The sequence below is a fragment of the Anoplopoma fimbria genome, chromosome 1, assembly GCF_027596085.1.
Source record: "Anoplopoma fimbria isolate UVic2021 breed Golden Eagle Sablefish chromosome 1, Afim_UVic_2022, whole genome shotgun sequence".
NCBI lineage: Eukaryota > Metazoa > Chordata > Actinopteri > Perciformes > Anoplopomatidae > Anoplopoma > Anoplopoma fimbria.
Genome location: NC_072449.1, coordinates 22,408,394 through 22,435,960, shown reverse-complemented (window position 1 = coordinate 22,435,960; position 27,567 = coordinate 22,408,394). Strand labels below are relative to the sequence as shown.

At 39.3% G+C, this 27,567-nt stretch overlaps 4 protein-coding genes across 8 annotated transcripts; 1 reads left to right on the top strand and 3 right to left on the bottom strand.

Moving 5' to 3' along the window:
- On the bottom strand, window positions 1-3,574 carry nkapd1 (NKAP domain containing 1). Of its 2 annotated transcripts, none has more exons than XM_054601703.1 (6): window positions 3,488-3,574; window positions 3,115-3,249; window positions 2,152-2,240; window positions 1,853-1,993; window positions 1,567-1,620; window positions 1-989 (listed from the first exon to the last, which is right to left on the bottom strand). In XM_054601703.1, exons 2-6 carry the CDS (start codon window positions 3,181-3,183, stop codon window positions 539-541), a joined length of 804 nt encoding a protein of 267 aa, XP_054457678.1. In that variant the 5' UTR covers window positions 3,184-3,249; window positions 3,488-3,574; the 3' UTR covers window positions 1-538. The 2 variants fall into 2 exon arrangements, with proteins under 2 accessions (XP_054457678.1, XP_054457685.1); XM_054601710.1 differs by lacking the exon at window positions 3,488-3,574 and adding an exon at window positions 3,346-3,479.
- Window positions 3,575-7,634: 4,060 nt separating this feature from the next.
- On the top strand, window positions 7,635-17,406 carry dixdc1a (DIX domain containing 1a). Of its 4 annotated transcripts, XM_054602055.1 has the most exons (16): window positions 7,635-7,929; window positions 8,042-8,221; window positions 11,689-11,837; window positions 11,950-12,095; window positions 13,480-13,569; window positions 13,806-13,859; window positions 13,960-14,010; window positions 14,280-14,384; window positions 14,499-14,552; window positions 14,644-14,736; window positions 15,161-15,238; window positions 15,685-15,846; window positions 15,995-16,061; window positions 16,259-16,367; window positions 16,613-16,721; window positions 16,952-17,400. In XM_054602055.1, exons 2-16 carry the CDS (start codon window positions 8,199-8,201, stop codon window positions 17,033-17,035), a joined length of 1,374 nt encoding a protein of 457 aa, XP_054458030.1. In that variant the 5' UTR covers window positions 7,635-7,929; window positions 8,042-8,198; the 3' UTR covers window positions 17,036-17,400. The 4 variants fall into 4 exon arrangements, with proteins under 4 accessions (XP_054458030.1, XP_054458029.1, XP_054458031.1 ...); XM_054602054.1 differs by having other exon boundaries at window positions 7,635-8,221; window positions 16,952-17,406; XM_054602056.1 differs by having other exon boundaries at window positions 7,635-8,221; window positions 14,647-14,736.
- A 239-nt stretch (window positions 17,407-17,645) lies between these two features.
- On the bottom strand, window positions 17,646-20,154 carry pih1d2 (PIH1 domain containing 2). Its single transcript, XM_054603824.1, has 5 exons — window positions 19,889-20,154; window positions 18,885-19,011; window positions 18,577-18,807; window positions 18,164-18,438; window positions 17,646-18,012 (listed from the first exon to the last, which is right to left on the bottom strand). Exons 1-5 carry the CDS (start codon window positions 20,069-20,071, stop codon window positions 17,878-17,880), a joined length of 951 nt encoding a protein of 316 aa, XP_054459799.1. The 5' UTR covers window positions 20,072-20,154; the 3' UTR covers window positions 17,646-17,877.
- Window positions 20,155-20,517: 363 nt separating this feature from the next.
- Window positions 20,518-25,672, bottom strand: tmprss5 (transmembrane serine protease 5). The gene is made up of 13 exons (XM_054606162.1): window positions 25,415-25,672; window positions 24,434-24,572; window positions 24,006-24,086; window positions 23,667-23,780; window positions 23,152-23,287; window positions 22,820-22,933; window positions 22,682-22,725; window positions 22,339-22,501; window positions 22,014-22,198; window positions 21,366-21,464; window positions 21,109-21,251; window positions 20,818-20,970; window positions 20,518-20,526 (listed from the first exon to the last, which is right to left on the bottom strand). Exons 1-13 carry the CDS (start codon window positions 25,670-25,672, stop codon window positions 20,518-20,520), a joined length of 1,638 nt encoding a protein of 545 aa, XP_054462137.1.
- Window positions 25,673-27,567: the final 1,895 nt, after the last annotated feature.

The following is a 27,567-nucleotide window of genomic DNA, read 5'->3' as shown; positions in this document are numbered from 1 at the left end:
CCAGCATTTTATTAAAAACAGCAAAAATAGATGACAATGTCCTGCATGCAAATAATACAATTTATTAAAAATAATAATAAAAACAAATACACATTCTTCCATAAATGGTTAGGAAAGTGTCATAATTTGTCCTGTTACCTAATTAAAATGTGCAGTAAAAAACTGTGGTCAATTAAGGACAGAAGGTCCCCTCATGAGGCAGACAGTCTGACGCGAGAGTCAATGATAAATCAATGAGCCTGCAGCCGACAGAATTGTTAATGAGGCAGGTGGTGGATACCCCACCTTCCCTCTTCATGCTGCCTGCACTGCCGTACAGCGTGCTTCAAGCCACTGCAGAGCTGGATGAGGCATCACTACACAGAGCGCCCACAGAGAAGGCTGGCAGCACCGGTTTGTTGATGTCTAACAAAGTACAATACAGAACAACCCTGCAGAGAAAAGCCCTCTGTGAAGTAAAGGCGAACAAAGGAATCTGCAGTAGTTTTCCTGATCGTTACCTGAGCCACGTGTCTGTCCATGTCTTTCAGACTCAGTCTCAAGAAGTATCACCCAAGCTCTCACCTGCTGCTTTCCAGTCTTTTCTGCTCTTCTTTTTTGAGTTTGGCCCCGAGTCTGAGTCTTTATGGGAGTCTTGCTTTCGCTTTTTGCGCCTGAGAGTCCTTCTCTCCCTTTCTTCTGAGCCATTAATGTCGCCCGAGCTGCTGTCCTCGTCTCTCCCTCTGTTTTTTTCAGCTTTTTTGTTTTTATGTCGACTTTTTGTCTTTTTCATCTGCTGCTTGTCTTTGGTGGCACTACTGTCATCACTGCTGCTGTCGCTGCTTGAGCATTCCTCTTTCCTACGCTTTTCTTCTTCATCTTTCTTCTTCTTCTTCTTTTTCTTCTTTCGGGAGGACTTTTTTGATCGTTTTGATAAGCTTGCTTCCGTGTCAGACTTGGACTTTTTATTTTTGTGGCGTCGAACCTTTCTTGTGGCACTGCTTTTTTCACTAAAGAAAAGATAAATTAAACAAAATAAATTTAGGACAGGTATAGTAGGTATGCCATAAGACTTTTTAGGGGCAATCCACCGATTTTACACATCAAGATCTGGTTATGTGTCACAATTCGGCTAGTGAAAACTGTTGTATGATCTCTTCTGTAGGAGATTTTTCCAAGTATGAAAAAGTTTACCTTACATGACATCATCAGGGTTATCTCAGCTTTGGCTTGGGGACATGAATGTTTTAATAGACAGCATGGTAAAAAAAAAAAAAAAAAAAAAAAAGCACCCAACAGGGAGAATCTAATGTATGGATGGTAGTGGTGCTAAAGATCATTCATGATAATGACCTGCGAGTGTTCATATCATCAAAATTTGTTTGATTACAGAGTTGGTTGTGTGAGGACTAAAACGCTGTTGATAACATTACACTGTATCCATTAAATTTGGGTTTGGTTACATTAAACGACTGTCATCAGATGATGTGAGTCAATGACAATTATTTATTTTTTTGAGCCCCAACTCTATGGAAGAACAGAGCTAAATCTCTTGTTTATGTGATGCAGTGTTGCATTTTTATTTACCTGTCGCTTTCCAACTCCTCAGGATAAAGCTCCTTGAAGCCACTATGTCCCCACCTGTGACGTGAACACATAATATGAAGATTTGTCAACCTTGTCCAACTCTCTTATATTTACACTATAGTGTGGAAAAATTAACGCCTAGAACACCAAAAAAAGAAACAAATTAACTTTCTTCCTTTCCTTTGTTTCAGTTTACAAAAATTAGCCATTCAGAGATTTTCGCCAAGTAAATTCTCAAGAAGTGTAAAAAACTAAAACAGGCATAGATTACGGCTTCTTCATGTACCTGTCAGGATCACTGGCCTTAAATTCATACAGTTTGCGACTCCAGTACCGGGCCTCTCTGTCATCATGTTCCGAGACTCGCTCTCTGCTTCGACTCAGGTCTCTAGGCTGATCTGACACTCGATCACAGTGCATTTGCCCCCTGGAAAACAACCACAATCAATACATCAAAAGGCAACATACAGTAACAGCTCTCTAAACTGAGAGCTACATTATGAAACACACTTCCTAATGAGATGAAATTTGGTGTCACTTGGGTTGAGGTGGCTCAAATTAAATAGGGACATTTGCTGTTCTTACCTTTCACTCTTTGTATCCGGCAAATGTTTGTTGTGGGATGTGTTGACCTCCCAGTTTCGCATTTTCCACATCTCCATCTCCTCCTGGATCTGCAGTGGGTCAACAAGAGTAAGTACATTACAGACTGCCCATACACGCATACTAACCTTCTCACATTCACATTGTGAATGCTGTTTTTGGATCCCCAACAGGCATTCAACTATACAATATTAAAATACTTACAGAGGTTATATATGCCTAAAACTTGTGGTTTGTGAAACATTCAGTTTGTGAACCTGCAAAGGCCGCCAAAGATCAGTAACCTACATTCATATCTTAGCTCAATGATTTGTAACCAGGGCCTGCAACTGGATCAGTGTATAAGAAAAAGCTTCAGGTCAAAAACACAACATCACTCTAGGATAGGAGCTCACTTCTGGACAGAAAACCCCAAACATCTGCTTATTCAATTATTGTTGATATTGTGGGTGTTTTTTTTTTTCTTCGTTTTTTTTTTACATTATTGCCAAACGTTACCTAGTTCTAGCCTCTCAAATGGGACAATGTGCTGCATGTCTTTGTCTAATACAACAAGTAACCCGAGGATGTCAATTTGGGCTTGAAGAGATTGTGATGTGCTATTTTTGTGACATTTCATAAAACAATTGATCCATTGAGAAAATAATTATAGACATGAATAAAAATAATTCAGTTCAAAAAGTCTGATTTTAAGTGTTGATCAGAATGAAACTGCTTCAAACTGTGTGAACTGTTGTTCTCTTTGTAAAACAAGGTTATACATGGGAAGGTAAGTCATTCCTGTATTCTCAATCCAGTCCATAAACTCTATATAAAATATAGTCCACACTCCCTTGCCAGTACTTAGATATACATATCAAAATACAACAAGCATCAGTATAACGCATTACAATACTGTCGAACACACACACACACACACACACACATGAACACACACACACACACCTTATTGTGCGCGTCGGTGTGGCGGATTACATTCCTCAACAACGTCTTCCCCAGCGGTTGCTTTGACATGATCACACCGGACACGAGGGCGAACGTAAGTCATCGACAGACTGAACCGATCACTGGTCAATTAACCTAAAGATAAAAGCGATTAGTGTAAACAGAAGATCTTCTTAATGTATGAAAGCTGTACAACAACAAAAAGGACTACGTGAGCTGCATGAAAGTCACCTGTTAGCATAGCTCGATAGCTAACACGGCTGGTTATTCAGGTACAGTAATATCATTCAACAAGAATAAACCTGTTCAAAATCTGAGTTAACTACTATTATCACACTTTCGCCGTCATTTCGCAAATATTTACAAACTGTACCTTTCAAAAACGGATAGCATTCATGGAGAACACAACACTCTTGTTTACAGCATGGATTTATGAAGAAGTTTACAGCCTCTACCGGTACTTCCGCTTTACTGGCGTACGTAACGTTGTCGCGCACTCTACGTCACTGACAGTTGGCAGCACTGAAATGTGATTGGTCCAATATTCCGTCAATCATCGAGGTACTAGCTGTGAACCGTTCCAGTTAGGGGACATTCAACAAATGCTGGGGAAAGAGCTGATGGTCTCCTACTAATATGAAAGGGGAAAGAGCTGATGGTCTCAAGCTACATCTAAAAGTAGCCCCATCCTATGAAACCCAGCTCCACTAATGTAAAGTCCTCAGAGGAGCGCACAGGAGGCTACATACAATAGGCCCAAGCTGCAAGATCAGCCATCCACATGGTAATCAACAGTTCAGGTAATATATGCACATACCTATAAGAAAATGGATCACTTTGTTACAAACCAAGGCAGTTATGCAAGCCAATATTTAAAACAAATTGAGGCACGATACAGAATGCTTTATAGGCCGATTACACTTTGAAACTGCTGCTTATCTGCACAAGAAAGCAATAGCATTTCATGGGGCAGAGCTGCTTGAGCCAAAATATCAAACTGACAGAAACAAGTGTGATTGTTAACTGAAAAGCTAGAACCTTGTTGGATTTTGTTTGTTTCTTCTCAGCCGTGTATAATTTTTTACCCAAGACATTTGATGCTTATTTTTGATGGTTCAAATTCTGACACCAGTCACTGTGGACAATTTTTGACACAAATCATAGACAACTGATCAACTTCAAAACGTCCCCTATTTTTGGAAAGAAGTGTCTTTTTTTAAAGTATTTTTCTCTCAAAATAGATAATTGGTTCAAACTTCACTAAACGATCACGTTTTGTTGAAATCGAACCAGATTTCAAGCAGAAACTGTAACAACAAGCGTGATAACAGTCCATTTATCATTACATTACATTACAGTCATTTAGCAGACGCTTTTATCCAAAGCGACTTACAATCAGTAGTATATTACATATCATTCACCCATTCACACACTGATGACAGGCTACCATGCAAGGTGCCACCATCAGACTCTAACTAACATTCATGCAACATCCAGTCCACACCGATGGCAAGCCTTCAAGGAGCAACTTGGGGTTAAGTGTCTTGCCCAAGGACACATCGACTGCCGAAGCCGGGTATCGAACCACCGACCCTCTGATTGGAGAACTACCTTGCTCTCCACTACGCCACAGCCAGTGATTGAAAGTAATCAACTTCATACCAAGATTTGTACATAAGCACAGTTTTGAGGTATTTTGACGTTCATGGTATTTCTATTTTTCGTGACTTGACACCACTTCATTTCAAAGGCAATGGTGTACTTTTGCAACATCTAAGCAGCATTTTAATGTTACAGCTTTTCACAGGGGTAGAACACAGAGAGCGGCCATTTTTACTGCATAGTTCATAGTTTTCATTTCAATTTCAAGTAGGCTCAATTTGCAGAGAATTTGTTTTATATTGTTATTGCTGCTCAACACTTCTTCCACCACTGCCATTTATTACCGTTAAATTTATTTTGAATCACATTTTTGTGAGCAATTAACTAGCCATATATATATTAAATATTGTTACCAGATATCAAGGGAATTTGGTGGAAGTATTTGGACCTGAATCCAAGTGGATCCAGGATTTCTGAATATATGGTATACGTGATTTTTTTTTTTTTCATTTACATATATACCTAATTAAAAAGTCTTATTCCCATGAAGGTTCAACTTTTCCAAACATTTTCTGTTATTAAGATAACAAACGTAAGAGGCTGTGCAACCTTGGCAGAGGTATGACCTCTCAGTGCTTGATCCAATCATTTCAGAGCAAAATAGTTACTTTCACTTGGCAACTATTTAATGCACAAACATTTTTGGACAACGGCTGATTCATAATGACAGTAACTGGATTTCAATCATTTTCCACTCTCTCCAGTGTTATCTCCCAACAATAAACCTAAACAGCCACACACTTATTTTCTAAATTGTATTTGACATCAAAAATGGATTGGATTCTCAGGGACAAAATCTTATCAGTCTGTGCTGCTTCATGCACATCTGTTTGAAGGTCACTGAAATAAAAAGATGGGTAAATTTGTTTCATGGATGGCACAATTTCCAATCAGAATCCATGGTGACCATGCAAACAATCTTTTCTATTTTAGCATCTCATTTGATTTACAAATTGACCGAATGCATGCCGTTCCTGTGGTAAACCGGCTTTCTTCTCACTCCCTGGATGGTAGAATGACTTTCCCGCCACACTTTGAACAGCAAAGTCACTCCTCGTATATCATCCATGCCTGAATAGAATATTGTCTGTTCAAAAAAGGATTGCTTCCCTCTATTCCCTCAGTCACATATTGGTCTGCAAAATCGTCTTCATCTGCCTGTCCTGTACCTGAGTTTGCCCTTGTCCTTGTGTATTCAAAGAATATAAATGAGTGCAAAAAGAAACAGTTGGAATGTGGAGACTGTTTCGGGAAAGGTTTTTCAAGACTGAATTTGCTAAACTGATATTACAGTAACACTTTACTAGCAGCTCCATCTGCACAATATTTGTGCAGCCACTTATTCTTTGGAAACATAAACTGAGTTGTTTTTCTTGAGTGTTGGATAGAGCTTCTTTGAATTAAGCTTTTTAATCCTCCCTCAATAAAATATGTGGATGTGCATATCCCTTTTTTATTCACATGCCTTTTCGAACACTTTTGTTTTGCCCGCACAGGAAAAAAGCTTAGTAGAAACATCTGAGACGCAGAAGAGGCAGTATAACCTGTAAAGTTAGGGTGATCCTACTGTGAAGAGTATTGTTAATATAAGGGACACTTATATAGCCTAAAAGCACTGATTATTGTTGTGATATCATAAAAACATCGGCAGGATTTGGAACTAACAGTTAATCAAATCCTATAATAGTTTAGGTTGATAATAATGTATTATAGTATTTAATTGTATTATAGATAATAAATACTGCATTTAGATGTTATATCTGAGCCACTCAAACACCAACATATTATTTTCCCTGTTATTCCATTAAAAGTATTTGTATTTACATTATTTTGGCAGTCCTATTTCACTAAGTGCACAGACAAAATAGAGTAGGAATATAACGCATAGATAGACTATTAATTCTTCTTCTTAGCTTTTAAACTATCTGTGTCCTTTTATCTATTGATTAAAACTAGTGACCCTAATATAAGGAGTATTAATAATTCATCTGAGAATTCTTGCTTCTGCTTTTGATCTTCATCCAGTTTAAATCTAATACTGCATTAGTCTGATGGTCTACATACATTTCCATGGCTCTGTAATATCGCTCCACTGTAAAGTATAGCTCATTTAGCATGTGTTGATGTTGCTCATACAGAATTTAAGACGGTGTCATTCTCTTCTGGGCAGAACTGCAAGCTGCCACTTAGAGACCTATTTCACAGTCTTACTGATGACATTTCTAACAGCTTAATGACAGCGTGCTTAGCCAAAACGCCTTTCAAAAGAGTACTAAACACAAACAGAGCATGGCGTAGAAAACCTTTTGTTTTTTATTGCCTGCTGCTCAAATGACACTTTTTACATTTTGGTTTAATCTGATGGCACTAATGTTTCAGGGCATTCATTGTATAACTTTCTGTCACAATGCAGTAAAGATGCTGTTCACTTCACACAATACAAAATAATGACTTAAATAGAAAGAGCCGTGATTATAGGCTGGTGTGTGCATTCTATAAATACCATTTCTGTTTGCTTTTTTCCAAGTAACTTTACACTTCCTGTGTAAATGTATAATTATCTTCTCTCATGTTTTGGCTTGCGTGGTTTGTTGCTGAGATTTTGTAAAAAAGAAAACAAAGTACTAACAAAATACTAGATTTTCAAGTTTTTCTGTCAATACACATACACATACAGTACGTAAAAAAGCAAAGGTAAAGGGGAGACAAGGAGAACATCTCCCTTCCCCTCCTCCTTGTGAAAGGAGAGAGCAGTGGGGAAAGAAGGGAGGAGGAATGAGGAAGAGGGGGGAGGGTAAACACACCCAGACAGAGCCATGTCTGACATCCCTGCTCACTGAGAAAAGGAAGGACTGCAACAAAGCCAGTGCGTCCGAGCAGAAGAGAAAGAGGGGAAGGAGGGAGGGAGGGCAGAGGGAATAAATGCAAAAAGACCGGCAGAGAAAAAAGGGTAAAAAGATGCACAAGAGCTGCATCAGTTCTCGTTCGCAGGGAACAAAAAACATTGTGTTCGTGAATGGGAGCTGGTGAGCTCAAGCACAAGGCGAGTGCAATGAGAAACCAGGCAGACTCTGGTCACTGGTGTTGCTGAGCACCAATTCTCTCCCCCTCCATCTCTCTCTGTCACTCTCTGCAAGCTAGGACTGAGTCTTGGTATGATTTAGGGGAACGGTTGAAGGCTTTTGATTAGGATTTGGAGCTTTATGTTTTAGGAATATGCTGCAGGAGAGGATTTAAACGTGCTGTTATTTCTGATTGAACACAGTGTGCGACGTGGAGACGCCTCCAGTTGCTGCTTCCAGTGCTGCTCCCCTCCCTGCTATCTCTGGCATTGTTTGGGCTATGGTCCTGACTGAGAAGCAGAGCATCACCCAGATGCTGTGCTACGACTGTATGGGGGGGTTAAGCTTGTAAACACCAGCATGGGAGCCAAACAGATGAAATGGTGAGTTTTTGTGTGGCTGTTTTTTAAATGAATGTAATAACATTATGTAAATCCAGGCTGCTATATTTGTCTACCGAGTGCAGCAGTAGCAGAGATATAAATACAGGAGAATATGTATCATCTTATCTAGATCGACATGTTGGCCTCAGTCTAATGTTAGTAATGCATTACACTATAAGAATATGACTTTGATACCCTCACTGTGCAGGTTATTGTTCACAGTGTTTACAGTGCAGTAGGTGTGGGTGTGTCCCTGTCTGTGTGAGCTGAGCTGCTATTGCCTAGCAACCACTGTCTAACTTACATTACCAGCTCTTCTATTCCATGATTCGGATGAAGATCATACATTTCAAATTTATATTATAACAAAAACAAGATGATTTCTTCTACACTTAAATGGGCCTCGCTTTTAGACTGTGAACATATTTTAAAAAGCCATTATCTTTGTCTAGATTTGGTACAGCATTTAAGCAAACTATCAGCTACTGTCATGAAGTAATCCTTTAAATTTACCTCTAACTGTTAAATGTATAGAATGTTCATGCTGTAGAAGTACACAATACAGAAGTATTAGCAAAATGTACTTTATATATTGCAAGTATTTGTCCCCTGTCAATGATATATTAGTTTATGTAACATTACAAGTTTGTTGGTACTGATGCTTTAATATGTAACCAACCCTGGTAGGAATCAGTCTAGGTGGCATTGCATATAGATATATGTATGTACAATATCAGATCAGAAGTATAAGTATTGCAAGAGTACATGGTTAGCTGTTTATGATCATGTCCATGATATTGCACTAAATGTCCCATTATGCCCCTCTGAGTCAATTTTTATACAGGGTCACATCATACCATAAGTTATATTGATACACATTCCAGTCAGTTGTAAGGAGTTAAGTAGTAATAATAAAAAAAATCGATGTGGTACAGGAGAGACAGTAATCCAGAGAGATAAGAGGATATGAACTCCAATCAACCTTCTTGATACTCAGAAAATCATTGAAATGAAACCATCTGAGAAGTTTGGAGGATAAATCTCTCTTTGACAGAACTGGTAACAATTCAAAGACATCTGAAACATGACAAGAGGCCCTGAGCAGACAATGCTTTTTACATATAAGGAGTTACCGTAAACACGAGTTTAATCTTTAACACAAAGCATCTTACTAAAAAGTAAGATGCTTTGTGTTTTTTATGTTAAATTTTAATCTGATGTGTAACCAGTAACTACAGCTGTTAGATAAATGTGGTTGAGCAAAAAGTACAATATATACCTCTGAAGAGCAGAGAAGCAGAAATATAATGCAGCATGAAATAGAAACAAGTAAAGTACCTGAAACCTGCAATTAAACGCTTTACTTTAGTGAATGTATTTAGTCATTTTCCACCACTGCTGATCAAATGATGTTAATCTGTTGCACTGAAGATCATCTCTTGCAAATCCCGGTGCTTAATCTTTGGTTTAACCCATATGTTCCTAATCTGTATGTTCTTTTGGTGCAACAGACAGCAGGGAGCATCTAAAATGAATTTGTTTGTTTATTGAACTGCTGCACGCTGAGACAATGATAGAGGGTATCTTGGTAATGTCATTGTCTGCATTGACAAGATTAGTTGAAGGCAGCTGCCTTGATCCCCTTTCCTGCAACACTTAGAGATAATCACAGCAGCATCTGATAAGACACTCAGTTCATGTTTTTATGTGATCTGGTGCAATTGCTCTTTCTGAGAAGCTGGAGGAACCAAACTATCAGACGGTTCTCAGTGTGGTGTTTGTTTCATGTGACTAAACTCTCCTAAATTCAAGCTTGAATTCTATCTTTATACTTACTAATTTTGCCATGCTAGCAACAGGATAGCAATGTCAGGCTATCAGTTCGATCACCACTTAATGTAGATTTAAAATCTCAACAACCAATGAATAAATTGCCATGAAATGTTGCAAACATATCCATGGTCCCCAGATGATGATTCATAATAGCTTTGTAGCTCAAACACAAGGTTCACATTATTGTTTTTTCGTGAAATGTCTTAACACTTATTGGATATATTGTCATGAAATTTGTTTGAGACATTCATTTTCCACGCAGCGTGAATTGAAAAACGTTGGTGTTTTCTTTTCAAGAGGTCTTTTTTTGGTCCACTACTTTGATTTTTGACCAAATACCTGCAAAACATTACCATCAGTCTCAACTGTACTTTGTGTTTAGTTATTAGCATGTTAACAGGCTAAACTAGGATGGTTTACATTATATCTGTTAGTCATCAGCATGTTAGCATTGTCATTTAAAACATTTGGCACAAAGTTGTGCCTCACAAAGCTGCTAGCATGGCTGTAGACTCTTAGTCTTGTTTGCATATTTTTGGGTGGCTGGGAGACAGGACTTATGTGCACATTATGGTAAGTAGTCACATGAAGATGTGAACTATTATTCCATAAAGAGGCAGCGTGAGCTCTAAAGGGTAAGGGAAAATACAAGTGTTACGGTTCATTGTCAGTTGTGATATTAGCTGGTGCTAATGCTATTAGATAAGCTGAAAATCTCATCCGCTACAATCTAAATCTCACTGCAAATGTATGAGAAGAAGATTTGTAACCTAGCAAATGCGATCCCTCAGGACAGTCTTTGGTTTCTAAACACAGTTTTATCCCACAGTTAAGTCCACAGTTATTCTTTCCAACTTGTTTTGTTTGGCCTCAGGAGCAGGAGTGATGAATTGTGATGCTTTTCTATCCCTTCTCATGCATGGAGTTTAGATCTGTTTCTGCAGAGGCAGGCTTGTTGTTGTTGTTTTCCCATGCAGACACAGAGGGGGAAAAGAAGGAATCCCATGTTAAAGAGCCATGCATAATGCCAAAGGTCACAGGTCAAAGTAGCTGTATTTAATTTCTACAAACACTGCAGAGTGAAGATGACAGCCGCCCTGTACCTCAGGCGGCTTGAGATGCTCTTAAAAAACACAAGAAACCCAGTCACTCAGAAATCATAGGAGCATTATGTTTTGAAATTATTGCCAAAGGGGGTGCAAACTATGTGAAGAATTTCCGGTGGGAGAAATGACAGAGTTGCATGCGCTGTGCTTCTACTTGTGTATCTTCTGAACAGGTCTCTATCCTGTTCTGTTGTGTGTTTTCATACATTTTATAATATGTAGATTGTATGTGATACACTGCTTATTATAGGCATTGAGTGTTTAAAAACAGATATGGTTTAAAATCCTTTTCCGATTTTGTATGCTCTTTGGGGAGTTATTAAAGCGTATATCTCCATGTTATGTTACTAGGTTTATTTATTGCCATTTGGCAGGGGAGCAAGCATACACACACACACACACACACACACACACACACACACACACACACACACACACACACACACACACACACACACACACACACACACACACACACACACACACACACACACACTCATTCCGGCCTGTGCCCACCATCTGTTTCAGCCTCAGCTCAGCCAGCCCTGCTCACTCCCCCAAAGAGGAGTATGTTATCACCCAGTCCGGTGACACCCCTAAAGAAGAAACACTCCACGATCGTTCTGAGGACCAGGGGGATGACAAATCTGAGCTGACAGAGAAGAAATCAGTCACAGGTTGGTTGACTGCACATCAACTCTTGTAGAGCAAGATGCAATGCAATGAATACCTAAAAAGAAAAAAAAAAGCTCCCTTGCTTCATCTCCCCTGTACCTCTCTTCCTTTCAGAGGATGTGTCTCTGTGTGGATTGTGTCCCTCCCTCGGGCACAATGTGCAGGAGGAAGAGAAGTCATGGGAGGAGCAGCTGGATGCCCACCAGGAGCAGCTGGAGAAGGAGATGCAGGATGCCAGGAGGATGGTGTTCCGTCTACAGGTAAGTCTTGATAATGACACACTTAAGAAACAAAACACTGCACCTTTAATATGAGCACATTGGCGGAAGGCACACAGACTGCAGATATACTTGAGGAAGGTAACAGCTGAATTATGGCACACAGTTAAGGTTTTAGTCTGGATCCAGACTTCTGTTTTTCAGAGGTTTAAATAGATTCAACAAATTTGATAAAATAAAAATAAAATACGAAAGAAAGAAACATTTCAATAATGAAGAAAAAATCAACACCTGATTGACCTGATTTAGCTGAGAAAAGACACGTTACATAACTTGGTGTTCACCAGCTTTACTCACAAGACCTTTATTTGTCCATTTAATTTGACACTATTTATAATCTCTTCAACTGCTGGTCAGACTGACAATCTACTGTCTTTGATTCCACTGTTAAATCAATATTACCATTAATAATATGTGTATATGAAATAATAATTATACAAAAGTATATGGTGCCTTTATATATACATATATTGTCAATATGTTCATCATACAGTATATCAAAAAAAAAGGTGATAATGATAATTTTGGCATGTTGGAGGTGCAGGTAAATCAAGACACTGTGCAATATTTACAAATAGGTGTATGAGGGGAATTTACTCAAATAACCTCTCCTGCCCATTACACACTTCTTTAAAGTCATTTAAAATACATTTCCAAAACCAATGTAGTGTTTATGCTAAGGTGACCAGGTACGTCTATTTATCTTCCTTGGGTCCAAATCAGTTAAACACGTGTGTGATTTTATATATTCGTTGCTAACTCGTTCCTGAGTCACAACTGGTATCTCATATTTGTTCAGTAATTAAAATGGATGAAGTAAAGCAAAATACAGCAGCTTTTAGACATTGTAGACTTTTTTTTCTCCTCTGCATGAGCTCAGGGATTTATATGGGCATACATTTTGTTAAAAAAACAAAACAGAAATAAAGTAAGTAAACAGGGATACTTGGTGTCAGGTAATTGATACCAATCTCTGAGCAAATGCAAGAAAATAACAAGAGATGACAAGAAAACCCTTTTATACTTTTGATTATTCAGTCTAATTTTCAAAGTGCAGTTTTTGTACATGTAACTGTGTACTGTCTATGTGGGTTAAAGCTGGTGGGAGGCTGACGTCTGTGTGTACACCTGCAGGCTATTCAATATTATTTAAATTTGATACAGTTTAGACAAATTTAATTTACTGGCTTTATTAGCTGAAATGGGAACCTTGTTGTGCAGCCAAGTATAAAAATCTCAAACGGCTGTATTTATAAATACAAATACCGAAATAAATCAGGCTTATCTGCCATGTTTATTTAATAACGACTGCTTACAGGCCTTCACTCTCTGTCTATAGATGTGTGTCTATGTATTTTGTTCTTAGACGTTGCTGCTCCATGGCTCCCTACCCGAAGAGGACCAGGATGGATCTGTGAGCTTCGGAGATAACCGGGCTAACGCTGAACAGCAGCTGGTACGGTGCCCTCTCTCTGTTAACCAACACTTGCTCACTACTCTGTGTGAAGTGTCAGTGTCAGCCCTTCTGTTGTGACAATGTTTGCAGCCATCATTCCTCACGAGATTGGCTACTGTAGAGCACAATTGAAGCTCTCTGATCTGCTCCACTGTCATGAAGGCCCACTGTCTCCTCATACGTTCTGACATTTTTCCGTTCAATAATTATGCTGCTTATACCCTGTCCCTTTGAAGGTTCTAATCCGCAGTCGCCTGGACCAAAGCATGGAGGAAGCCCTTGATCTCAAGGTACAGTTGGTAAATGTAATTAGGTTGTAATATAGATGAGCTGCCTTATAAACAAAGAATGCCCTCCTCTAATGCCTCTGTTCATTTATCTGGCTCTTAGAGGGAACTCCTGAGAAACAAACAGGAGGCACGCCACCTTCAGGCCATCAAGGTAAGGCTTTCGTCCCTTGTGTGGGGATTGAAACGGATTAAAGGATATAATTCAATCCATTCCACTCTTGCACTGTCCCAAAATGATGATTCTGCAGTTTCTTTCACACACTATGTATATATGTGTATATATTTATAGATAGATTTTTGAATAAACATAATCCAGTTTAGAGGAGGGTGAATGCTGTCAATGAGACACAGGTGGATGCAGTTTATCTGTATTCAGGTCTTCTCTGGACATTTCTTTGATCTCCCCCACTTTCTCATTAGGATGCTTTACAGCAGCGCCTGGCCGTGCAGGAGGATGCTGTGCTGCAGCTAAAGCAGGAACTACTGAGATGCAACATGGCCAAAGATCAGCTGGAAGGGGAAAATGTGAGACAAGTGATGATTTCTGTTTGACACAATAAAATATTTCACTTGCTTGACCTGTGGATGCAGAGAGCCATAAAACACCCATATATCATAAGCCGATATGTCTGTTTTCAGGGAGAGCTCAAACGCAAGTTGAGTGAACGGAACAAATTACTTAGTGAATATGAGGTATGGTCTTTTATTTTTTATACGTCAGGCATTCTTTGGATACATACATGAATATAAAGACTTATTTAATCCATCTTTCTTGTCACAATAGCAGCAGCTCGGCAGGAAGGACAGAATGCTGCAGCAACAGCAGCAAAAGCTTGATGAAGCTCAACATAAAGCACATGAAGTCAGCCTTGGACGGGTAAGGATCATGATACGTTGATAAGTGCTTCAACAATGTATTATTGGAAGTAAATGGTATATTTAATAATGAAAATATTTATTGATAGAACATTTTCAAACCAAGGTAACAAGGTTCAGCACACAAATAAGCAAATTAAAATTACAAGTCAAATATAAAATTGAATTACGTAACAAAATATTTTAACTGGATCAGAATAAAACAGGTAAAAACAATTCCAGTAATATAAGATAAAGGAAATAAAGAGGTGACTCAATTAAAAAAAATTAAGTAAAAACTCCTCAATATCCCAAAGCATCATCGTTTTTTAGCAAACTTTACTCAAACAGACATGGCTTTTGTTGATAATAACATAGTTATAGAATAAACACCAGCATCATCTGCCTTATTTACATATTTAAATGTGTTGTTGTCCATCTTGCAGTCATTCAGGAGTGAAAGCGGTGGTTACAGTAACTCAGTGGCTTCAACATCTCCTGCAGTATTCCAACACAGTGCACCAGTACGTACGCTTTTTATTTCAGTCTTTAATGAATACTATCAATTGCTATTTATTATGTCTATTTTCAGATCTGTTTCTGGTCAGAATAGAAAAAAAGATGTTATATTTATGCATGAAACAAATACAAAATACTCATGGTAAGACAAATTTATGTAAAAATAAGTCAAAATGTCAGAATTACGACATACATTAATATACTTATAATGTACTGATGATTGGGAGACACCAAATTGAAATAACTCATACATTAATCTTAATATAACTTAACTTTGAATTAGTGAATCAAATTGTACTATCTCATAATTTGGCCCCTCCATGAGTATTTTTATTTGATCAAACCTTCACTTTTTATGTGTATTTTTCTCTTTTTTTGGAATATGTCTTCCATACTTCTTGCCTTTTAATGTGAAAAACAGGACTATATTTATAGAAGCTGTTTGTCACAGGGGGAAGAGCTGCAGCTGGTCAGGGAGGCACTGCGCAGTTTGAGGGACAACTTTTCTGGCCATGACCCCCAACATCACACTCTGGACACCTTGGAGCAGGGCGTGGCCAGTCTCATGGACCGATTACACACTTCGGACAGCCAACGCAGACAGGACAGAGGGGTATGCACTCTCACGCACACGCACACACACACACACCATTTAGTCTCAGTAAACCCTAAAAAGCAGCAACACATCTGTCACCTGATGAGTGAGTCAACAACAAATGTGCATGCAACTGTTTACCATGAGTAATTGGTTCTTCCTCTAGGAGGAATTTAAATCACCAGGACGCAGAGCCAACTCGACAGACCGTGACTCCTGGCCGCAGAGCTCAAGTGAGACAAACAAAATCCTTGTTGTTTGTTTAGGATTTGTCATCCTCTGCAACATCTCAACTCTGGCTGTTGAATCAAATTTTGCCGGACTATTACACTGCTATGTATGGAGAGGGTGTGATTGGCTCTGAGGCTAGAGCCAGTTAACACTCTGGTTGTGAATAACAGCATTTGTTGTTTTCTGTGATTATCTCCAGAAATGGCACACTCACTCAGCAGCCCAGGACTGGACACGGCCGTCTCCACTAAAGTGCTCTACTTCACCGATCGCTCGCTGACTCCGTTTCTGATTAACATCCCAAAAAGGTAAAAATAAAAACACTTTATTTAACAGTGTTATTGTTTGTTCCCTCACTGTAGCATGAATTCATTTTAAGCAAATTGCTGTTTTGGTTAGAGCTGCATGCAGACCACACATGATTTGATTCAGCCATTAACTAAGCTTCATTTAGATTCAGTAGCTGTGCTGGTTAAATGTTTATTCTGGAAAAGCATAATGTCTATGTAGGTGTATGTGTGCATAGATCATGACTGATGGTGTGCTCTTACAGACTGGGCGAGGTGACACTGCGAGACTTCAAGGCCGCTGTGGACAGACAAGGCAGTTTCAGATACCACTTCAAGGCCCTCGACCCAGAGTTTGGCACAGTGAAAGAGGAGGTAGGCGTGGGAGTAAAATTATAGCCCCTACTTCTTTTCCCATCAGCTTCAGCCAGCAAATATAACATGGCAGTCATGGAGAAAATTATGCTAATAATAGCCGTGGCTGTGCTATACTTCAAAACACTGCAGGAGGACTGAGTAGTAATTTAAACTTCCTGTACAGACCTTTGTAAGTTATAGATACGAGTGGTTCTTCGATATGTAAATGCTTGATGTTGGCTGTTCAGGTATTCCAGGACGGATCAGTTGTGCCTGGCTGGGAAGGGAAGATTGTAGCGTGGGTGGAGGAGGACCATGGAGAGAGGAGGTAGAGCCCAAATACCACAGATCACCACTACAAACCTCAGTTGTTCGCACTGGACCAGGATTCCACTGAAAACACTTGTGATGCCATAATATAGAAAGTATAATGCCACTAACTGGGACCAATGGCAATACACCATTTTGTTACATGAATTTGTTAAACTACTAATTAACGGTCAGTAATGCGATACTTGAAACTGAAAGAAATTGCAATTTACAGTAAATAACAATTTTTTTTAAGTTGTGCTCTAAAAAGCTGTTATCAGTACATAGTATGCAAACCTTGAAATAAAAGTGTTTAGTGGCATATGTCACATGTTTGCCAAATAGTGATGTTGTTCTGCATCAATTTGATGTTTTAATAAACATGAATTATCGCATGGATCATTTTGTTGTCAATTATTTCCCCGGGCGTACGTTAATGACACCAGCTCCTAGCCATTATACACCTCCACTCATACACCCACACATTGATAAACAAAACCCACAGATTGTTATTTATGTCAATAATTTTTTAGGGTTAAGAATTACATTTGCTGTAGCAGATTAACCCACACAGCACAAAGGGACACAGTAGAATATTTGTTTCAGTAAAAACATAATTTTGCATTTGGGAGCAGATCAGTTTACAGGGGAGCTGTTTAATGTTTGCTGAAGTTTTTGAGGCAGAGCATGAGTCGCTCCGTAGTTTAATGTGTTTACAAGTTTTTTTCACAATGCATAGCAGGAATTTAGTTTGTTTTGGTTATTTACTTTGACGTTTTGTCAGTGACAGAGTTTAGCCTTACAATCACAGTGTCTTCAGCCCATTCCCATCACAACTCATTTGTTTCTCCATATAGGCAAATAGTTAGAAAACATTCACTCTCAAAGTAAGCCTTCGATTTTTCTTGTTAAAAATGGCGTACGCAGTGTCTTCAATCACAGTTTTGGGGAATTCCAAAAGCAAATAGTAGACATCCTCCACTTCCAGTAAGACATCGTCCTGTAAAGAAAAATAGACTCGACACGCTGTTTGACTCACACATGTTGAAAGTGGCTTAGCATTTATATTTTATGACATCCAACTATGAAATAACACGCATTGGATTCTAAAGCGGCACATTACAACTGTTCAAGGGAGTGTAACCGCTCACCTTGGAGATTCTCAGCTGGCACTCTGACATGGAGTAAACCTTTGGCAGATCCACTGTCAGCTCCATGCTGTGAGCAACTCCTACTGTATCTGTCTTCACCTCAAGTTGATACTCTGGCTTCTGAGGCTGCACAAATGTAGTTGAGATGATCTGGATCAAATCCTTCTTTTTGTGCTCTGCAGGTCTGTTGATAATTTGGATTGCCGGGTCCTTGTGTTGTTTCTCAGACCGTAGAGCAGAGATTTGCTGCAGAAGGGCAGCAGGGTTCTGACTAGCTGTAAAAGGAACACTATGGATTATAAAAAACACTTTGATAGACTGTGAAAGATGATACACCTACAGCAGCAAAGTGAAATAGCTTCATCATAAAAGGCTTGTAGCTGCTTCTTGAGGTGTAAGACTAATCGCTCTACCTGTGTCTGGTTGTCTGGAGGGGTTGGGCCGCTGCCGAAACCCAAGCCGGCGGTGCAAGTCATCTGGGCTGCTTTTTGGGCTACAGCTGACAACATTGTACTGCTGAGATAAACTCATCCCATGCTGCTGCTGGGCAAAGCTCAGGGCCAGCATATATACTTCTGTTTTATCTTTCTTACTTTCCTGAAGCACTGCAGGGTTTAATGCCACATCCAACACTGAGTACCGACCTGCAGAGGAAAAACACAACCATTTTTTTTTTTTCCTTATGTAACAGCTTGTGATGCAGCACAGCTTTGTCATTTACCTTGACCTTCATTTGTGTCTGTTTCCAGCTTTCCTGAACACACCGGTATAGGCCTGCTGGGATCTTGAGGCGCAGGCACACGTTTCCAGCTGCATATGTTGATGTACAGTGACCCTTTCTTGGGCTCCTGTTGAGGACACAGATGTGCTGTCTGTCAAAACACACCCAATCTCTGAACTATAAACGCACGCAGGTGTGACAGCGTTTGCATTTAGGGGTGGATAGTGCTGTTATTCTTTTTTTTTAATTGACAAAGAACTACTTGTTTTAGCTTCTGATAAGTGAATATTTTTTGGTTTTCTCACTCTTCTGTGACAGTTAACTGAATATTCCTGGGTGGTATACTGTTGGTTGGACAAAATAAGACATTTTAAGATGTTTTAGAAACACGTGATTTTCAAAAAATTGTTCTAATCTAACTCTAATCTATCTGCCAGATTGTTAAAATAATCTTTTTAGTTAAAGTTTTAGTAAACTGACAGGTAGCTCGTACTTACATCAACCTGATAGACCCTTGTCACAGTGGATATTTTTTTTTACTTCATATCAACTCATAATAGAAGTAATCTTTTTGTAAAGAGCAGTTCTAGACCACACTCTATAATATAAATAATCAGTGATAACTTGCTTTCCAAAGACAGAAAACTCAAGCACAACTGGTGCACAACGCTAGAGAAAGAGTGATAGTGTTGATATGATAATAATAATATTAAAAACAAAATAAGTTAGTGTTGAGCAGGAACATGGGGCAGTAGGTGGATTGCACTCCTATTCACTTACACTAATACAAATAATGTATCTTAGTAATAACATTAATAATGGCTGCATACCATTTGTGTGTCAATGCCAGGTGTTATATTATGTGACCAGTTAGATCTGGGCTCAGCAATCATAAGACATACCAACGCTGTGCCTGCTCTGAAGTAACTAAAGTATAGTGTGCAGGCTTTAAAGCTAACGTTAAAGTAAAGTTGGCTTTAGATACTCATTCAAAGCTAACTCACCAGTATGTCAGTGCACAGACGAGAGTCGAGCTCAGGCGCTGCCCTGAATTCATCTCCTTCCTGTATCTGTTTCTCTATGAACCTGCCGTAGGCCGCAGGGTCGTTTAGAGAAAGATCATCCAGGATGGACCAAAACTGGTTCACCTGCTGAAAAACATCCCCTGTGCTGCCGGTGGAGGACATCGTAAAGTTCACACAAGCTTCTAGATAGTAAATGCTAGCGAGTTGGAGTTAAAAAAAAACCCCAGCTTGTCTACAGTGTTACAAAAGCAAGTTAGCTTATTGCTGTCAACTTTCTGACTACTAGCTAGCTAGCTAACAGCTAACGCTCGCTTGGCTAATGTGTTCCAGTTGCTATGGAAACCAGATGAGAGGAAACGGCACACAGACGCCACCGGGCAAAAAAAAAAAACAAAAAAAAAACACCGGACACAGTTTTATAAGAGCCATAATTTATGTTAAATACATGAAAAATATAACGTAAAAAAAAAAAAGCAATATTGATGTCTTCCGCCTGTCTCCGTGTGTACATTATTTAACGGACGTGTAAAGTAAAAAATATCAACTATGATTCAAAGTGTTTCAAACATAAACATCAGGAGCTTCTTGTTGTGCTTCATGGGCCCTCCTCAGTAATTCTGCAAAGAGAAACAGGGATTATTAGCTGTGTAAAATCTGTATTTATGATCTATTGTAGGCTACAGTTTCCAAATCGTTCCTGCTGCTGATAATAGTCATTGTAATGGATCTGTATGAAATGTAATGGCTCTGGGAAATTATGAGACAAATGGAAAAGATCCACAAATTGATCACTTATGAAAGTAGTTTGGAGTTGGACTCCTACTCTAGTCTAATCCATAATGAATCATATTTTACAAGATGATAATATGTTTTGTATGTAATCTCTTCATCTACAAAGTCCCGTTTACCTCAATCATGTCATAGATCCAACCCAAGAATTCAGCCACTTTGGTGTAAACTCCTGGATGGTTGGGCTCAGCACAGCCTGTCCCCCAGCTGACGACCCCTACCAGCCTCCACACATTTTCATCCTGGCAAACCAGAGGACCCCCACTGTCCCCCTGTAGAGGTAGGCACAACCACTGTTCACTACAGACTCACCCAGGCTTCTTTATGCCAGTGTTCCACCGTAAACAAATCACACAAGAGAAAATCTTTAAAACGCCCTGCAAGGCAGTTTTTCAAAACATATATCTGACCTGACATGCATCCACTTTCCCTTCTGTGTATCCTGCACAAAGCATCCGTGGCGTGATCTCTCCATTGTACATGCAGGAGCTGTTACACTTCTTTGTACTTATTATGGGAACTGGCGCTTCTTTCAGAGTGTCAGGTGAGTGAACTAAACGAAAAGACACGCAATTAATGCTGGTCCGCCTACACACTCTGTCATCATGAGTGAATTAGACTTGCAGTGGATCTAAAGTTGTTTAAGAGCAGTGCAGTAGCGTCTTACCTCCATCAGGCTGTGTGTATCCCCATCCAGAGATCCAGCACTGTGTACCTCCTGGAAGATCATAGTCGTACTGAGGCAAGCAGACTGGCCTAATTGTGTCTAGTTAAAGGGAAAATTTCAATAATAGTTCTGACAAGTTGGATACATGATTGTATGACTTGATTTTTCAATCAGATCATTTCTAAAGTTATTACCACTTTTATACATATCAGATATTTCCCTCTGTTGTGGTTTGGTCTTGTAATGGGCTCCCTTAAGTTAACCTTGTGCTATGAATAAATATGGGTTGGATGGATGGATGGAAGTCATTGTTATTTTATGACATGTAGGTTTATTGTGGCCCAATATGCAATGTATAATAATGTATGTGGTTTGAAACCTCCAACTGAGAATTGTTTTTGTAGTGAAGTAGGAGATATCTTGTTTTCAGTAGTTAAGCGTTAAGATAATTGCAATGGTGGCTTATTCTTTATTAAAGGAGAAGGATACCACTTTTGTGGTGGTCTTAACCGAGGTTGTTTGCTTAAATGTGTCAGCATAATTAAATAAAATTGTAAATTGAGGCCATAGTATTCTGATTTTGTTGTGTTTTGGGGAAGCTGCTATCTCTTTCGTGTGCAAAGCTTGTAAGGAGCCTTCCAGACTGACCTGAGAAATTCAGCGGGGTCAGCAGTTTTATCAGGGCTATATCACTGTCGTGGCTCCGGTGGTTATAGTTCTTGTTGTAAATGATCTTCTCCACAGTGTATCCTGTGTGCTGAGCCATTTTAGCCGAGCTGCGGGTGACAATACCCGCGTAGACCACCCAGCTGGATACCTGAGGTAGCCTGTAGCTGACATTTGAGAAAAGATAGGAGGAGGCAGATACAGATAAGAGAGAATGTTATGTGTCCAGTTTTGTGCCGCTATTAATGATAATTCTCCTTCGAGCGTGTAGCCCCAGACCTTTTGCTGGTAAGGTCGGCTGTCTTACTTGTGCACACAATGGGCAGCTGTGACTACCCATTGACTGGTGATGATGGAGCCGCCGCAGGTGTGACGGTTGCTATAGTAGAGGCTGACCTGCCAGGGCCACCTGCCCAGCGTGGCTTCGACACCCCCGATTATCCTGGGCAGCTTCGCTCGTGTCCCACACTCTACACAGAGATCCATTCATCAAAGTTGGTCAGAAAGTTGGATTGGTCAGAAATTTCTGTAGCAAGTGGCATCATTCTCTCTGTCTGCGGCTGATAAGAAGCTATTTCATTTAGTATTTTTAAGGAGCTACAGGGCTTAGTGTTAGATTCATAGTCAATCAAAAAGTTTCATTTGCTCACCAAAACATTGCAAAGCGATAACCTTCCCTGTGATACAGTTCCCCCTAAATGAAAATAAATTGTGTAACTAATGATGCAAAATGAACAAATTATTGTCTTTGCATCATTACGAGTATGATGTCAGACAAATTGCCTCACCTGACTTGCCACATATTTTCCAGATTGCTCTTGTGTTCTGAGGTAATTTGTATAAAGCCATCAGTATAGTTTGGCCCGATATCAGTTAGATTCACTCCTTTATGCTTGGTCAGTCTGGTAAGAGAAAATATGAAAATGGGCGAGTGTTAAGATAATTCAGACTCATAACGTGTGAAGCAAGATTGCAAAAGGTATTAGCAAATCATAACTAAGCTGAGCCTTCAACCTTGGTAAAGCAGGCTAAGATTAAACTAAAAGTTAATGAGTTTGTACTCCAGTCTCAATCAGTGTTAAGGCCTGAGGTAGTGTGTGATCCCGTCAGGAATGCAAACCTCAAAGAACCAAGCTGTCTGCAGACCAGTGTTCCCAGTGAAGAGTTCCACCTCTCGTAGCACACTGGCAGCCAGGTGGGCAGCTTCCCCAGCTGAATCTCCAGGAGGGAGTTCTCTGGGCTGATTCTGTAAAACACTGAACCTGATTGATTGAAAATCCCTCCAGAGACAAGCTCTCAGTCAACAGTAATGAACGAGCCTCTTCTATGAGTGGGAAATGATTAGGAAAAACACAAGCATCTATGCTAATGTAGTCAATAGAAACAGATCATTATGTGTGATGTTTTCATGTCAGTCAATGGGGAACCCTCAAGAGTGAACAAAAGGCAACAAGAAGCAGCTGTTGAATGATAATTTTGCTACTGTTCAACTAAAAACCACTTCAAAGGTGAACCATGACCCAGTATGATGAATCACATATTAATGTGCAACCACACACTCATGCCCTGTTAATTCATAAATCAGTGAAACAAATGCCTGCCTCCTAACAAACAAAGGGATGAGAAAACACAGACCTTTCCTGGGGTCAGAGATGGAGATATCTTCTGTCACATTGCAGAAAGGCGTCTCCTTTGTGTCCCCAAGTCCCACTGGACTTTGGGAGTAGGAAGGCCTCAGCAGAAGTTTCACTATATGTAGATAAAGATGTAGATGTATAACAAGCAATAATGACAGTTATTATCAGTTATAGCCCAATACTTAACTTAACAAACCTAATAGTGTCGGGCTCTGCTGTTACCTAAAAAAGTACAGAGGCCTGAGTATCTGTAACAAGACTTCTTTCACATTCGTCTCAGCTTTTCATGGCTACAGTTAAGCTAATTTACTGATTCTGTCTCAACACAATGACTCACCTAGAAACCAGACACCTACAGCTGAGCCTCCCAGTAGTCCAACTGCACACACTGCTGCCAGCAGCCTCACCAGCCTGTGAGCTAAAGCAACAATTAAGACCGGAGTTAATGCCTCCAGATCCCAGATATTAGCTGAGAAGAATAATTAAATGTCAACTGTTACATATATAGTACATTGACACACACCGAGACAGAGGCAGCAATATTCGATACATGCGCAAATCTACACAGTGACATTTAAAAAAAAATATGATATGATAAAAGTACTAGTATCATTTCACTGAACTGTAGATGGTCTGATCTTAATTAGACCTGCCCTTTATATTCAGGGTAGCATATTTCAACTGCTTTAAGTTATTTTTGCACTGATGACGCAAAATCGCTTTTGTACTTTTATGCCCATTGGGTGGTACACCACAGTAGCTTACCGTGACTCGTAGAGTGAATCCCTTTTAACCATCCCCATACTCCCTTGGTCCCTGCAACTCCTGCTGTTTTCTCTGAATGAAAAGGATGGCTGACAGCCGCCGGGTTCTCAATCACTGACAATGTGTCTTCATCAAGACTCTAGAAGAAGTACAGTTAGCACGTCAGACCACAATAACAGCTTAACAGTTTGCTTTCTTATGACAAAAACTACCTACTGCTCTTAAACAGCGGTGCACCTGTCAGGCTTGGTCAGATTGAATTAGTAACACTGTGATCTTGAATATTAACCACCACTGACCAGTCGGATATATGGAGTCTTAGAAGTATACATGTGCACAGGTATATATGTTGTATATCTCTTCTGTTTACAAGGTATAATGAGAAAGTTAAACTCTGTTTTGCATCTTTTACAACCCATTTGGATTTTAGGTAAAAACACATTTCCTGCTCCTTTTCTCAGAATAGGTTTTATCACCCCCCAAGTGTGTTTTTTATTGGGCTTACTCTCCAAAGAGAGGCTGTTTCTTTAAGCAACATATTGAGAGTATTACAGTCATTATAATAAAGCTCTGCATAGATGTGAGATGCAGACTTGGTATTATACAATTACGGTACAAGATCCATCTAAATACATGCCAAAGCATCTGCTCTCTTGTTTTACTATGGCACTTGAGTGTAGCTAAACATGTAATTCTGGATAAAGAATTAGCATGAGTTGCATATAGTGCTTAAGAAATTCACAACAGCTGCACAGCAGAGGTTATTTGATGCACATGAATGCTATACAAAAAAGAGAAGGAATGGTGACAAAAACAAGTGGGATACAGTTCTGAAGTGAAAGCTACGTGTCTACATATCAACAGCAGCCACTCCTGTAATTTGTGACAATGCAGGTGACAATGTGAGAGAGGTGTTGTTGTCAGGATTGCATACATTAAACAGATTTGAGCAAGGTGTAGTAAGTATTTGGTCTTTCTTACCATGTTTTCCTTGGGTACGGTCCTGAGGAAAAAGCAGCGGTGTCCGTGCTCATCTGTAGGCCTGTGCTGGAGGCAGAGAGGTCCGTCCTGCTTGCAGTTGATGCACCATTTGCCATTTAACAGAATGCAACTCTGGATTTTCCCTTCACAAAGAGACAATGAGGTCAGCAGCGGAGCAGAGAATGAGGCTGTTGTTTGTCCAGGGGGGTCATGGGGCCTGTTGAAGCAAGCTGAACCAGGTCTTTGTAGGGGGAGCATCTCCAGAGATACCTCCAAGCTCACTATAGATAGGACACCGGGTGTTGCTAGGTAACACTTTTTACCTGTGCCAAAAGATTGTCCATTTTCATATGAGACATGTTATTACCTGACAGTTTGTAGATTCTGAGGAAAGGTCATTATTGCAGATTGTTGAAAAGTCTCATATCATGTCAATCCCCATCATTTGGAATCCAAAGCTATCGTCTCTCAACACTCAAGAATGAAATGAAGTCTGTTCTGTCTGCCTGATGACAGATGAGACTTTCTCTTCTCTGCTCACCCTTTTAACTACCTCATAGTCAGACTGTTTATATCGATATTCTTTTTTTTCTATTAGAAATATTGTTTTTGTTTTCAGTACAGTGGAAAAAAACGAAGCTGGAGCGGCTTCAAAAGGGAATCATTAACTCTAAAGACAGTAAGAATAAATAATAACTGAGATGTGCTGTTTGAAAAAGGTGAGGAAATAATTTGACAGAGATCAAAGCCTGTCTTCATATCACCTCTGTGACAAAACATAGTTTTTTTTTAATGAAAATAAATGATTAATTTCATCCTTGTCAAATGATATATGATACAAAGGATGTATATGTATCTCCCATATGCGTGGCGTGGGATTAGTCAGAGTCCAGGTGAAGGGAACAACTGCCAGAAAGAAAATTCCTCCTCGTCCGACTGTCGAGAGAGAGTCCAAGAAATGGCTCAGATCTATTTGGCTCATCTAACAGAAGCCAAAAGGAATTATTTGGAAATTAATCACAGAGTAATGAGCACTGCAAATTGCATGTGATGGAGCAACAGCCGGGATACATATCACTACGGTTGTGAGGTTAATAATGTTTGATAATATTAGCATTGCGCTTAATTGTTATTTTTTAGAGGTAAACAGAGGAGAAAGGGAGCTGCTGTTTGTGTGCAATAATAGTTATAATAGTTACTCTGTCTGTATATATAATATTTCAGTTATTGTGGATCCTTTACTGTTTTTATTGATTATTTGCTTATTTATAATACTTTTTAATCTTGTTTTTTTACTATGTCTCTTGTTTGCACTATACCCTATGCTGCTGTAAATCCTGTAAATTTCCCTGCTGCGGGACTAATAAAGGATTATCTTATCTTATCTTATCTTTGGTCATTTTCAAAGGGATTTGATGTCTCCCTCTTATGGCGATACTTGTTTTCTCAGACAGCCAAGTCAACAGTGATTTACAGAGCTGCCATTCAGTTTTTGAGAAAACATTTGACCTTGAATAAAGCAATTTTCATTTATTTATCCTTCACGCATCCTTGTTTTGTGGCGTAATATGTAGTACCGGATATCAAATATTTGACCAGGCCAAATATTTTAAATTATTCTTATTCTTATTCTTATTCTCTTTAAATGATATAAAGGTTGTGGTTTCCTTCTTTATTCTTCAGCATTGTGCTCAATGATTTTAAAGGCAAACTCCTGTTTGCTGGTGAATAGTACTTGAAAGGTGGTGCTTTTGATACACAGTAGGTATTTTACAATTATGTTAGTTTAATAGGTACACTTAGCTAAAACTACCGTCTAATGCAATAGTCCTGTAATAAATCCTGCCTTCATGAAGGTTTTTGTTGAAACTTTTGAGTTTGTGGTGCTGTAGAATTGTTTTTACGTATAGAACCATAACGATGAGTTGATTTATCATGTAGTCCATTGAAAGAAAACAACTGCAAACGATGTTGATAACTGAGTTGTCATTTTAATGCATTTTCTCAAGCAAACACACAGCACAAACTACAGCCTACAAAATGATTATAACGGTGAATCAACACCTCTTTACAACACTACAATTGAATTTGATACAATATTAATGACAACAATAACAGTCTGTCACCTTGGTGTCACAGAGTGACAGAGGCCC

Excerpts from the sequence above, each read along its gene's own strand:
- nkapd1 (XM_054601703.1), bottom strand. The coding sequence starts at position 3,183 with ATGTCAAAGCAACCGCTGGGGAAGACGTTGTTGAGGAATGTAATCCGC. Across the intron at positions 1,994-2,151 it reads CCGGATACAAAGAGTGAAAG|GGGGCAAATGCACTGTGATC; the intron begins GTAAGAACAGCA and ends GTTGTTTTCCAG. Across the intron at positions 990-1,566 it reads GAGGAGTTGGAAAGCGACAG|TGAAAAAAGCAGTGCCACAA; the intron begins GTAAATAAAAAT and ends TCTTTTCTTTAG.
- tmprss5 (XM_054606162.1), bottom strand. The coding sequence starts at position 25,672 with ATGCTCCCCCTACAAAGACCTGGTTCAGCTTGCTTCAACAGGCCCCAT. Across the intron at positions 21,465-22,013 it reads GACCCCGCTGAATTTCTCAG|ACACAATTAGGCCAGTCTGC; the intron begins GTCAGTCTGGAA and ends CCCTTTAACTAG. Across the intron at positions 20,971-21,108 it reads GGAAAGTGGATGCATGTCAG|GGGGACAGTGGGGGTCCTCT; the intron begins GTCAGATATATG and ends CTACCTCTACAG.
- pih1d2 (XM_054603824.1), bottom strand. The coding sequence starts at position 20,071 with ATGTCCTCCACCGGCAGCACAGGGGATGTTTTTCAGCAGGTGAACCAG. Across the intron at positions 18,808-18,884 it reads AGACACAAATGAAGGTCAAG|GTCGGTACTCAGTGTTGGAT; the intron begins GTAAATGACAAA and ends TTTCCTCTGCAG. Across the intron at positions 18,439-18,576 it reads CTCCAGACAACCAGACACAG|CTAGTCAGAACCCTGCTGCC; the intron begins GTAGAGCGATTA and ends TTCCTTTTACAG.
- dixdc1a (XM_054602054.1), top strand. The coding sequence starts at position 8,199 with ATGGGAGCCAAACAGATGAAATG. Across the intron at positions 11,838-11,949 it reads AGAGAAGAAATCAGTCACAG|AGGATGTGTCTCTGTGTGGA; the intron begins GTTGGTTGACTG and ends TCTTCCTTTCAG. Across the intron at positions 13,570-13,805 it reads CTAACGCTGAACAGCAGCTG|GTTCTAATCCGCAGTCGCCT; the intron begins GTACGGTGCCCT and ends GTCCCTTTGAAG.